This window comes from Bidens hawaiensis, unplaced genomic scaffold (genome assembly GCF_021521415.1).
Source record: "Bidens hawaiensis isolate Kalapana, Puna unplaced genomic scaffold, B.hawaiensis_p1.1 tig00020944_1, whole genome shotgun sequence".
NCBI lineage: Eukaryota > Viridiplantae > Streptophyta > Magnoliopsida > Asterales > Asteraceae > Bidens > Bidens hawaiensis.
Window position 1 is genome coordinate 93,836 of NW_027493237.1, and position 13,374 is coordinate 107,209.

The 13,374-nt window shown below is 34.4% G+C and overlaps 1 protein-coding gene across 1 annotated transcript; it reads left to right on the plus strand.

The window, feature by feature from the left end:
• Positions 1-1,565: 1,565 nt before the first annotated feature.
• Positions 1,566-13,117, plus strand: LOC143562360 (myosin-6-like). The gene is made up of 39 exons (XM_077050178.1): positions 1,566-1,706; positions 2,274-2,399; positions 2,543-2,686; positions 2,778-2,923; positions 3,045-3,201; positions 3,370-3,428; positions 3,527-3,686; positions 4,229-4,378; positions 4,481-4,617; positions 4,752-4,898; positions 5,295-5,396; positions 5,661-5,718; positions 5,808-5,909; positions 6,152-6,189; positions 6,303-6,429; positions 6,528-6,698; positions 6,777-6,908; positions 7,028-7,137; positions 7,492-7,552; positions 7,630-7,807; positions 7,897-8,102; positions 8,285-8,404; positions 8,714-8,812; positions 8,913-9,125; positions 9,300-9,439; positions 9,556-9,667; positions 10,352-10,381; positions 10,485-10,562; positions 10,646-10,816; positions 10,903-11,049; positions 11,129-11,323; positions 11,576-11,701; positions 11,798-11,868; positions 11,966-12,065; positions 12,172-12,228; positions 12,328-12,384; positions 12,485-12,565; positions 12,629-12,711; positions 12,789-13,117. The coding sequence occupies exons 1-39, from the start codon at positions 1,704-1,706 to the stop codon at positions 12,901-12,903; spliced, it is 4,509 nt and encodes a 1,502-aa protein (XP_076906293.1). The 5' UTR covers positions 1,566-1,703; the 3' UTR covers positions 12,904-13,117.
• The last annotated feature ends 257 nt before the right edge of the window (positions 13,118-13,374 follow it).

Genomic DNA, 13,374 nt, shown 5'->3' on the forward strand with positions numbered 1-13,374 from the left:
AATTAGAGAGTTAAGATGAAATATAACCGAGATTAACTTAATAATACATTAAAAATACAAATATACGTACATTAAAAGTATATTTAAAGCATCAATACTTTTCTTAATTAATTAGGACGTATGTTGTTGAATACGTTACCGATAACTTCTATATACTTCACTTTAATAACCTTTTACTTGATACAATCTACTATTTGGACGGTTAAAAAATAAAGCATAATCAAGACTAATTAATTTAGTTATCCATTGAAATAAATTACATTTTGGTCTACTTAACTGATAATATCTATATCTCGAAATATTTATTTATTCTTTTAAGGTGTAGATAGTCCTAGATACTTAGTTTTTTTTTTCTTTTAACAACCAAAATAAAGTTTGGTTTCGCGGGGTAACTCAATGGTAAAATACGATCCCATATGCCCTCGGTGGGTAGCCCGTAATCCATACCCACCATCTTTTGTTCAAGAGAAATCTACCGCCAGAAGACCACTACGATAAAACCGGTTGAAATCGGATTCGAACTTGAGATGTAATCACCAATGACGAAGCTTATTTTTTAACTCGGTGTTTTGCCAAGTAGTGTAAATTTAAGTTTTTTCGTTTGAATACGTAATGTAAATTTACCCGCTTTCATTTGAAAATTTTGAGTTTGGCCACCCCGACGTTTTCGTTCATGTCACGCCACTTGTCAACACACACACACGCATATTTAAAACGATGACTTTCTTGTGTGTTAGACCACTACACTTTCCAAATTGGAAATCCCTGCTACCCCACTATAACCAGACTATATTGTCTTAACCGTGCCCATACTTGCTTCAGAGTCTAACTTTGGCTTCCCCCAGGAAGATCACACCGCCGGCTGCAACAAGAGCAAAACTCTCTGGCGTAACACACGAAGTGACGTAAACCCAAGTGGACTCAGGACTCGAACCAACAACCTTAAACAAGACGTAATGAATCCTTTATTACCTTAATCCATCCAAAGTAACATAAGTACATAATATTTTGACCCGAAATTTCAAATGACTCATTTTGACCCATTTAGTTAAAACATTTTACCCACACCAACTCATTTAATTTTTAAAACAACTTAAATTAACCAATTTAAAAGAGTTTAAATAAAGATTGCCACTCCTAGTAAATATCAAACCTAAATCTCAACTTAATAACCCAAACCACGTTCCTACCAGCGTAGCATAAAGCCATAAATACTGTATTGTAAAAATATTATTTTTAGGTGTAGATACTCGATTAATCACAAGACATGCATGTTTTTATTATTTTTAATAACGATAATAATAATAATTAAAAATAGAAATATAGAACAAGTAAAGTAAGTCATTCTATTCCGAACGACGTGGGAGGGAGAAGTCCCAGCGAAGAAGCCGAAACGAAAACAATTGAAAGAAAAGAGTCAGTCGCCATTTACGTGAAATTAGGGATTTCATTCACCTACTCAATCTCTTCAATCCGGCTTCCATTTCCACCTTCATTCAACTCCATCTCTTCCGATCTCAATTCATTCACTTCAAATCCAAACGTATTTCACCGATTAAGTTATTATCAACCGTTGATTCGGCTAATTAGTTTGTTTCAATTTCATTATTCAACCGGTATAACAGCTCTAGTTGATCTCTGTGTTGGATTGGACTGATTTGCGGCGGTGCCGTTTCCCGATCTGATCCAACCTTCCATTGCCAATGGTATGTGTTGTTGTAACATTCACTTGTAACCTTTACCTGCTTAGGATCTACGGTTTTTTTGTGGTTTTGTTACTGTCAATGGTGGTGAGTTGAGCTGTTTATTGTGTTTTGGTGCGATTATTTTGTTTAAATGCTAATTTATTTATATATTTGTTGTATTATAGCTGCCTATTAGAAGTATTGTTCATAATTTTTGGGGAAAGGATTTGGTATATGACTGCTGTTACAGGGAATATATGTATATATTTTTTAATTTTGTGTATCTATAGATTTGGGGGTAGGATGCTTCTGGAGCTGATTTCAGCTGAATTGATGCGTTTTTCAGCTTTTCTTACGATTATTTTGTCTAGTTTTATGTTTATTGTGTTATAGGAGAATGAATTGTTAAATGACTATTTTTTTATTTTTTATATTTTGTATGTATATTGGATTTGGTGGCAGGGAGTGTGTGCCTGTGTGGCGCATCGGTTTTTCTGTCTTTTTCATGATATTTAAATATGTGCTAAAGGAATGGAGAATTTTCATATGTAAAAGATGAATAATTTCTAACTCTTGGTACATTTGCAGGCGGCAGTCAGTCTAGGGGTCGGCTCACTTGTCTGGGTGGAAGATCCAGAAGAAGCTTGGATAGATGGGGAAGTTATTGAGGTTAATGGTGAAGACGTCAAGATTGCATCTACTTCAGGCAAGGCAGTAAGTATTGTTTCTTAACCTCCACTAGTTATATAGCTATTATCTTGTTACCTGATTGGAAGATTGGTCAAGGAGAGCTATTTGTTCGGTAATCCACATTTTTGTTTAAAAATGAGAACTTGATTTCTTGATTCTAATTATAGGTTGTTGCCAAGTCATCAAATGTATATCCCAAAGATGCAGAAGCACCACCATGTGGAGTGGATGACATGACAAAGCTGGCTTATTTGCATGAACCGGGGGTTTTAAATAACTTGAGATCTAGATATGATATTAACGAGATATACGTGAGTTTAGTTGTCCCTTCTATTCTATCTTTTTCTCTACATATATCTCAGATTTTTAACTGAAGCTAACAAATTTAAATGATGCTATCAGACTTACACAGGGAGTATATTAATAGCCGTAAATCCTTTCACAAGATTGCCACATTTGTATGATAGCCATATGATGGCACAATACAAAGGGGCGGCTTTTGGGGAATTGAGTCCTCACCCTTTTGCAGTTGCAGATGCAGCTTACAGGTACTGTTTTACTGTTTGTATCTAATCATGTATAGTTTATTGAAGATGAGTTTTCAGCTTTTTATTACTATACTACGTTTTCTAGCTCAAATAAGTGAAAAGAGCCGTTATTCTGGTGCAGAGTTATGATAAATGAAGGTATAAGTCAGTCAATTTTGGTTAGTGGAGAAAGTGGGGCTGGTAAAACCGAAAGCACAAAGCAGCTTATGCGTTATCTTGCTTACATGGGAGGTAGAGCTTCTACTGATGGAAGGAGTGTTGAACAGAAAGTTCTAGAGGTGTTACTCTCTTTCTCTTCACATTAAGTTTTCATTATCTTTTGTTACAACTTATAACTTAAAATCAAGTATTACTCAAATTATTGTTTTTTCAGTTATATTTTGTTACAACTTATAACTTAAAAGCAAGTATTACTCAAATATTGTTATGCTTGCTTCATGTTTTAGTCAAATCCTGTTTTGGAAGCTTTTGGAAATGCAAAAACCGTGAGAAACAACAACTCAAGGTGGGTAATAAATTGTAACTTCCTTTTGCTATTATCTGGAATTTGTTGCATTTTTGTGCAAATTGTTGTTGACACATCTTTTTTGGCTATTGTTTTAGTCGTTTTGGCAAGTTTGTTGAGATTCAGTTTGATCAGAAGGGAAGAATCTCAGGGGCAGCCATCAGAACATATTTGCTGGAAAGATCTCGTGTTTGTCAACTATCAGATCCCGAGAGGAATTATCATTGCTTCTACATGCTTTGTGCTGCACCACCAGAGGTAAATGGGTCAAATATAGGATGCTTATGAGTTGATTTGGGTGGTGTCTTTTTTTTGAGCCAGTTAAATAAAGTTTAGCTTAACAGGTTCAAATGGGTGAAAATCACCCAAAGTCTATCTCTAATTCATTTTATTCAGAGATTCAGATTGTTACTATAATTATATTGTTTTTGTAATCATGATGAACATCATTACTTTAAAATATTTTAAAAAATGACAAATTGTTTGTGGGACAACTCACACATCTTGCAACCTCTTTCTTTCCTTATTCCTTGACAAACAAAATTTTTATATCCTATAATTGCTGTACTGAAGCTAGGTTTGAGACTTATCCACTTTGACGTGGTTGTTTATGGCTGTTACCGTCGCGTGTCGCATGTATTGTTTTCCGCGTTACCATTTAAGTTGAAAACTAACACATCTTAATTTAGATTTGGAGTTAGTTTTTATTTATTTTTTTAAGTTTATTTATATTATATATATTTTTCGAATCTCTCTTTGGGTGTCTTTTTCATATTAATCTTTTTATACTATGTTTCTAGGAGGTAAAAAAATACAAATTGGGAGATCCAAAGACATTCCATTATCTTAATCAATCAAACTGCTACAAGATAGACGGGCTAGATGAAAGCAAAGAATACATTGCTACAAAAAAAGCAATGGATGTTGTTGGCATTAGCTCTGAGGAACAGGTACGTTTAAAGAACCCAGCTATGGAGAAAGTATTGAAAAACAGAAAAAAACTTGAATTTACATTTGGTTATTCTGTTTTATACTGTCATTTCTGTCTACAGGATGGAATTTTTAGAGTTGTGGCTGCTATACTTCATCTGGGTAACATAGAATTTTCAAAAGGAGTGGAATTTGACTCATCTACCCCCAAAGATGAAAAATCTTGGTTCCACTTAAAAACCGCTGCAGAGCTTTTCATGTGAGTGACCAAAATATTACGAACACATGAAACATCCATTGATTAAAATGACTGTTGTATGCTGAGACATTTATTTAAGAGTAAGATAGCACATATAAATGTTTTAAGTTTTAATAAGCTAAAGACTTGTTCAGGTGCGATGTGAAAGCTTTAGAGGATTCTCTTTGTAAACGTGTAATTGTTACGCGTGATGAAACCATCACCAAATGGCTAGATCCCGAAGCTGCTGCCGTTAGTAGAGATGCATTAGCAAAAGTTGTTTACTCAAGGTTATTTGACTGGTAAGTTTCGCTCCTGCTACACAGTTGTATTAAGCAAACAAACTAGATATTAAACGGCTTGAAGGGGTGTTTGGGATGTGCATTTTGAAAGTGATTATGCAATGTTTAATAATGAAAATAAGATGTGGATGATAGTGTTTGAATATGCTTCTGCCACTTAAAGTTATGATTTATATAAAGTTTAATGACCATGGGGGCGTTTTTGTGAAATGAAATCGATTATTTGAATTCTAAATAACCCGATAACCAGAGGGAAGTTGGTTTTCAAACATTAGAAATCGATTACTGCGACTTCAGATAATATCGGTCCCGACTTCCAAAAAACAAAATCAAACACCCCCTGAAGAGGTTATGTTCTAGTTCTTCACTGTTATATTATTCATTTTTGCATTGCAGGCTTGTTGATAGGATTAACAGCTCAATTGGTCAAGACCCAGACTCAAAATACATTATAGGAGTGCTTGACATTTACGGATTCGAGAGTTTCAAGACAAACAGGTGCTTCACTGGTATGCCTTTTGTTTTCATTGTTGACCAGTTATGCCATGTAGCATAACCTTTTAGGGATTTTCCCTAACATCAATGTCAACAATAAGGTGAAAAAAATACTTTGATCACCCAGTCAAATGATTCTCATTCTGATTGTACCAAGTTATTTTGTACAATGTCATGTAGCAACTATGGTTGCAGGAATCATAAATGTTGCACGTACAATAACATGATATCTTACACCATATGTGGGTTTTTATTTATTTTCTGCAGCTTCGAGCAATTTTGCATCAATCTGACAAATGAGAAACTCCAACAACATTTCAATCAGGTTGCTTAGGACTCCAAGTTCTTGTCGTATCTGAAATTATAAAATTCTGTGTACACATAGTTATCTGGCGAGCTGTTTTTGTTTTGCAGCATGTCTTCAAAATGGAGCAAGAAGAATATACAAAGGAAGAAATTAATTGGAGCTACATTGAATTTATTGACAATCAAGATATCTTGGATCTCATTGAGAAGGTTTGGTGTTTATATGCTTAAACAAACCACAATAATTTCACGTAGATGATTCGATTATTTTTAGAATATTGATTTGCGTGCACCAGTGTATATGTTTTTTTTATCGTTCATATATCTAGCAGAAAAACTTACATAAGATCTTATCCATGCTTAAGCATCCAGGGCATTTATTTTGTTATTTTAATTATGTACCAATATTTTGTATCCTTTCAGTTCTGATGTATTGTCTTTCTTTTGCATAGAAACCTGGTGGCATTATAGCTCTTCTAGATGAAGCTTGGTAAGTTAATTTCTTCTATCAAGATATGCAAATAGTTACATAAACGCTGTTGTAGTTTTTATATCATATCATACAATTTACGTATTTTGTAAGCATTTACTCTTGTTCTGCAGTATGTTTCCCAGATCAACACATGAAACGTTTGCACAAAAGCTGTACCAAACTTTTAAAAATCACAAGCGTTTCGCCAAGCCAAAGTTGGCTCGTTCTGACTTCACGATTTGTCATTATGCCGGTGATGTAAGCACTGTTTAATATATATACATTTACATACATATACATGATACATGCGTGTTATGTATGTGTGTATGACTTGTCAGCTTGAACTGTATATTTAGGTCACATATCAAACAGATTTGTTTCTGGACAAAAACAAAGATTATGTCATTGCTGAACATCAAGCACTCTTGAGTGCTTCTAAGTGTTCATTTGTTGCAAGTTTGTTTCCTACTTCATCTGATGAATCCTCCAAATCATCAAAGTTCTCTTCGATCGGTACACGATTTAAGGTATGCTCTCTCTCTCTCACACACACACACACTGCATCCTTCTCTCTTTTTTAACATTATCTTTTCCTTTGGTTTCAGCAACAACTGCAACAACTTCTTGAAACTTTAAGTTCAACTGAACCTCACTATATACGTTGTGTAAAGCCTAACAATCTTCTCAAGCCTGCTATCTTTGAAAATCATAATGTTTTGCAACAACTACGATGTGGGGTAAGTATACACATGACTTATGACACTCCAAAACTTGCATTATTCTTCATTTTTCCACTCTTCATCTTTTGAACACAGTTGGTTCATATTAACTCACAAATGTCACTTAAATATTTCAGGGAGTGTTGGAGGCAATCAGGATTAGTTGTGCTGGATATCCCACCAGAAAACCATTTGATGAGTTTGTGGATCGGTTTGGCATATTGGCCCCTGAAGTTTTAGATGGAAGGTAAGTGGAATGATCTTGTTGATTCGGCTTATGTTTCTTTCTAACGATTATATTAGCTTGCAAGGACACATGTATGGGTCAAACGAGTCAAAAGTCTCCCACAACATATATTTTGTAACTTGTTTTCGGTATCATATTTGAAAATACCTATTTGTGAAAGTTAAAAAACTTTGCGCAAATTGTCAAAAAGTGTTTATACAATATTACTTGCTTTTACCTGAATTTATATTGATGTGTTACCCAACCATCCCATTTTGCTATCTCTAGATCTTGGTTACTATCATATGACAACTTGAGTGTATGATGAGGTAATTGAACTGATCCTATACTGTATCTGTGACTGACTTTTGGTAGCAATGATGAAATTCGTGCTTGCAAGAGGCTTCTTGAGAAAGCTGGACTTGAAGGCTATCAGGTTAGAAAGCTCATTCAGGTTTTATTTACTTTTAAAATTATTTGATATTAACTTGTTTGTTTATATGTCACATGTAGATTGGGAAAACAAAGGTGTTTTTAAGGGCCGGGCAGATGGCAGAGCTTGATGCTCGCCGGACGGAGGTTCTAGGTAGATCAGCAAGTATCATTCAAAGAAAAGTTCGTTCGTTTATTGCTCAGAAAAGCTATATTTTATTAAAACGTTCTGCTTTGCAACTTCAATCCATTTGCCGAGGTATCTATTTTTAACATATTGGATAGGTATGCTTTGTTTGACAGATCAAAGCATTTAAATTTGGTTACTTTTTGCATCTTGTTTAACAGGCCAACTTGCTCGTCAAATATATGAAAACATGAGGAGAGAAGCTTCTAGTATACGGATTCAAAGGAATTTGCGAATGCACCTTTCAAGAAAAGCTTACAAAGAACTTCAATTCTCAGCTGTTTCAATCCAAACTGGTTTACGAGGAATGGCTGCACGCAATGAGCTTCGGTTTAGAAGGCAGACAAAAGCAGCAATCTTTATTCAGGTTATATTGATGAGATTAGCCTAAAGTTAAAACGGATTAGAAGGGTTAAGTATCTCAAAAATGTTTTTCAATGCTTAAATAAGTAAAATCATTTTGATACCAAAAAGTTATATATCAAAATTTTAAAACTTGTTATTTATAATTATGTATATACTTTTATTCACTTTAGTTATTGACTGCAGAGTCATTGTCGCAAGTTCTTGGCCCGCTTGCACTTTATCAAGGCAAAGAAGAGTGCGGTTTCTATACAATGTGCCTGGAGGGGAAAAGTTGCCCGTAAAGAGCTACGAAGACTTAAGTTGGTATAATATTCTAGACTGTTACAGAAGTAGATTATAGAAACTAGTGGCAGTTTGACCCGTTACTTTTAATTTCTGAATGGGTGCATTTGGGCATTTATTTCTGGATTTAGAAAGCTAAATGAAAAATTAACTTGAAAGAAAACAAGTTAACCGGGTTCAAAGCTGCTGCCAAAAGTGTATTTTTTAGCATCCAATATGATGATCATTTGAATTAAGAAATTAGGTTGCTGTTGAAATGATATTATATTAATCGATTTTTGTTAATATATGTATTAATCTTTTCTATTTGCTACTGTTCTTTGGATGTAGGCTGCCAAAGAAACAGGTGCTTTGCAAGCTGCTAAAAATAAACTAGAGAAGCAAGTTGAAGACCTAACATGGAGACTGCAGCTTGAGAAGCGCATGAGGGTAAAACAAAAACAATTAGTTACTTTGAGAAATAAGTAATAAGAAAATCTAATCATTACTATGGGATAACAAGACTTCTTTTTCACTGGATCTATGACAGTCTGACTTGGAAGAAGCAAAAACACAGGAAAATGCAAAGCTGCAATCTGCTTTGCAGGAAATGCAACTTCAATTCAAAGAGGCTAAGGAGCAGCTAACGAAGGAACGTGAAATTGCCAAAAAGGTAGTTGAAACCGTTCCAGTCATCCAGGAGGTCCCTGTTGTTGACCATGAGCTCACAAATAAGCTTACTTCTGAAAATGAGAAACTCAAGGTAAACCGACTAAAAATTACTGGTTAGTTTTCAAGAGACACTTTTGATTACCTTAAATTTTATGTACAGAGTTGAGATTTTTTCCTAAATTTATTTTTAAATGCATTGACTTTTACTGTGTTATGGGGCTCTCTGCATACTTAAAAGTTAATTCTCTTCGATAATAAATTTCAGGCTTTAGTTAGCTCTCTAGAGAAGAAAATTGATGATGCAGAGAAGAAATATGAAGAATCAAATAAAATCAGTGAGGAGAGGTTAAAACAAGCTTTGGATGCAGAGACAAAAATTATTCAATTAAAAACTGCTATGCAGAGGTTTGTGTCTAATTATTTTAAACTTAAAATTCCTATTCTTTGCTTTGTAATTAAATAACGAAGATGCTATTGCAATGCTATATCTAATATTCTACTTGCGGTGTTTCCTCATTCAGTCTACAAGAAAAGGTTTCTGACATGGCATCTGAGAATCAAATTCTTCGCCAGAGGGGACTTTCAACAACTGCTACCCGTGTGCCAGAATATCCTCAAACTCCTGATGCTAAGGTGAGCTTTGCTTGTATAAAGCAACATCATTAGAGGTGGCAAAATCTGGCTGGTCATGGCTCCCATGAAATTTTGACACCGACCCTAGAGAAAATATTTAAGATTTTAAAATTTACACATATAAAACTGTTATAAGCTAATTAACACATTTAAAAGGTTCTTATTAACCCAATAACTACATTAACAAGTAGGCCCATTACTCCATTAATGTTATAAACCCAATCACACATATAATGAAAAAAAGTTCATGGGCTGCGGGCAACTCCATCGGACCATCTAGGCTCCCCCTGGCTGGTCAGAGGTTGGGTGGCATGTCAAAATAGGCATTCCTTTGGGCTTGGTCAGGCCTGTTTTTGTTGACCTGAAACCACGCGGTCCTAAAAATTTAAAATCTTTATAAATGATTACAAAAACATTAGCTTGTTTCAATTATATTCTACTTTTTAAATAAAACGATTTTTAGGAGTTTTAGGCTTTTAATTTCACTTTGGGCGACTTTTGACATGTTTCCTTGTAAACTATAAAATCAATTCTACTTGTTTGAGCTGTTTGAGATCAAGTATAACTGGAGTCAACTTAAATTCATTAGTAAATAGACCAAAATTGCCACCTATAACTGTAACTAATAATCTAGACCCATCTTATCTCTATATTTAACCATTCATTCACTAACTTCTGTGGCAGATCACGACAAATGGTCACTTTGGCAATGAGGTACGTAAAGCAATATTATAGTGAATGTGGTATACTAAAATCTATCAATATATATAAAGCTTGGACACATATGCTTACCATGTTGAATAACGTATTTCTACAGGAACCACAAACACCCGCTAGGAATTTGACTACTGAATTTGACAGCAAGGCTAAAAGACCACCAATTGATCGTCAGCATGTAAGAACTATATTCAATCTATATATTATATCTCATTTATTCTTTTAATACTTCTGACATTGATCATATTAATTTTCTTACAGGAGAATGTTGATGCTCTTATTGAATGCGTTATGAAAGACATTGGATTTAGTCAAGGCAAACCTGTTGCAGCTTTTACTATATACAAATGCCTTATTCATTGGAAATCATTTGAAGCTGAAAGAACTAGCGTCTTCGATCGTCTTATTCAGATGATTGGTTCAGCTATTGAGGTACTTTTTCACAAGTCCAAAACCGCGGAACGACCCGTTTATTATTTTATTATATGAAGCCTTAACTAAAAGTTATCTTGCTGCAGGATCAAGATAATAATGAACACATGGCATATTGGTTATCAAACTCATCTACTTTGTTGTTCTTACTCCAAAGGAGTATTAAATCGGATGGTGCAAATTCTGTTCGTAAACCTCCAGCTCCAACTTCCCTATTTGGAAGAATGACAATGGTATTGCTAATTATTTTTAAACACAATCTAGAATATTTATATATATTTGCTTAATGATATGATTTGTTAATATGTGTAGGGATTCCGATCATCCCCTTCTACTGTGAACCTTGCTGCAGCGGCAGCTGCACTTGAGGTTGTACGCCAGGTGGAAGCCAAATACCCTGCCTTGCTCTTCAAGCAACAATTAACAGCATATGTGGAGAAAATGTACGGTATTATCCGTGACAACTTGAAAAAGGAGCTCAGTTCATACCTCACATTATGTATTCAGGTAGTTGAACTTCAGTTAATCTATTTATATCTAGAGGTAGAAAATGGGGCGGGTTGGTAGGTTGGGTAATGGGTCAAAACATTGTGGGTTATCACACAATTTGGTCTATTTTTGTAATCATACTTAGCATATTATTACGAAAGGTTAGATCATTCTTAAATGAAGCTATTTAGAAGGTGATACACGCTAAACATAAATGGGTTGAAATCAAGTGTGGGCACTAGTTGATTATTTAATCGTGATAAAATTCAGGCACCACGAGCATCCAAGGGAGTGCTAAGATCTGGGCGGTCATTCGGCAAAGATACGCAATCCAATCATTGGCAAGGCATTATTGACTGCCTGAACACTCTCCTCAATACATTGAAACAAAATTTTGTATGCATCTTTTATCCATGGCCTCTTAGATGTTATATGTTAATTTATTCATAGTTATAGATAAATGGTAAAATACTTATGAGAGATGTATTTCAGGTGCCCCCTATTATTGTTCAGAAGATATTTACTCAAATTTTCTCATATATAAACGTACAACTGTTTAACAGGCGAGTTTACCCCACTTTGATAAGTTTTTTTCCAATCATATTTAATGATTTTACTGCTAAATCTTTTTTTTTTCCTTCGGTTATTTTGACTTTGCAGTCTTCTTCTGCGACGTGAGTGTTGCACTTTCAGCAATGGAGAATACGTCAAAGCTGGGTTAGCTGAGTTAGAGCTGTGGTGTTGTCAGGCTAAAGAAGAGGTAATATTTCTCTCCCACACGTGTGTGTATGCATTATCATTGATTTATAAGATAAATATGAAATAGAGGTTCTGCTATGGGCGACTGAAAAGTGTTATATATGCAGTATGCGGGATCGGCTTGGGATGAACTTAAGCATATTAGACAAGCTGTTGGCTTTTTGGTATGCACCTTATGTCCAAGATGTTTATACATTTTAAGTTTTTTTAAATTAATTTTTTTATTGCAAGATATGATTGTTGTACTTGTTTTATTCCCTCAGGTTATTCATCAAAAATACAGAATATCATATGATGAAATCATCAATGACCTATGCCCTGTAAGCCTCCCCCCCCTCACACACACACACACACGTGCGCACATATGCATATATGTATTTTTTATTTCTGAGACTGACTTGATGCCGTTTTATTCTTCAGATTTTAAGCGTCCAACAACTGTACAGAATATGCACGCTTTACTGGGATGACAATTATAACACCCGAAGCGTATCTCCAGATGTAAGTTTTTAAAATTTGTCTTTATGATTTTGTAAATAACCTGACCCGCTTTCTTTCAACCAGGTCATTTCAAGCATGAGGATATTAATGACAGAGGACTCCAACAATGCTGCCAGCAGCTCATTTTTACTGGATGACAATTCCAGGTAATAATAATTGTTATGATAGTAGTTACTGTATAAAAATTTACTAATGAATTAACGAACCAATTTCTCGATTGCAGTATACCTTTCTCCGTTGATGATCTGTCTAGTTCACTGCAAGTAAAAGAATTTAGCGAAGTGAAACCTGCAGTAGAACTTGCCGAGAATCCAGCCTTCCAATTTTTACACGAGTAAAGGCCATGGAGTTTGGATATATACATATATATGATATATATTATATATGATCTTATGTTTGCTAATATAGCATAAGATTTGATTGTTGTAAAAAGGTCCATTCTTTATTTTATTTTCTTCTTTCTGGACTGTTAAATTGTTTTGTTTTTTTATCTGTTATAAGTCTTTGATAGATTCATTGTGCAGTGTCATATTTTTGGGGTTTGATTTTTTTTTTCTTGCCACTTTTGAGCAGCATTCTTTATAGGAGTTAGGTATTGTTTTCTTTTTGGTCACAAATGGTCTTATATTTTACCTAAGTTGTAATGATTTTTATACAGGAAAAGCTACACGTTTTATATTTACGTTGTTTTTGCATTCACTTTTGAATTATCAATTTAAAAAAATAGAAATTAGTGCATCTGTTAATATCTCACTAAATATTACAATTGCGCTCTTAAGTAGAATGATTATTTGCTCATATTGTTAAAA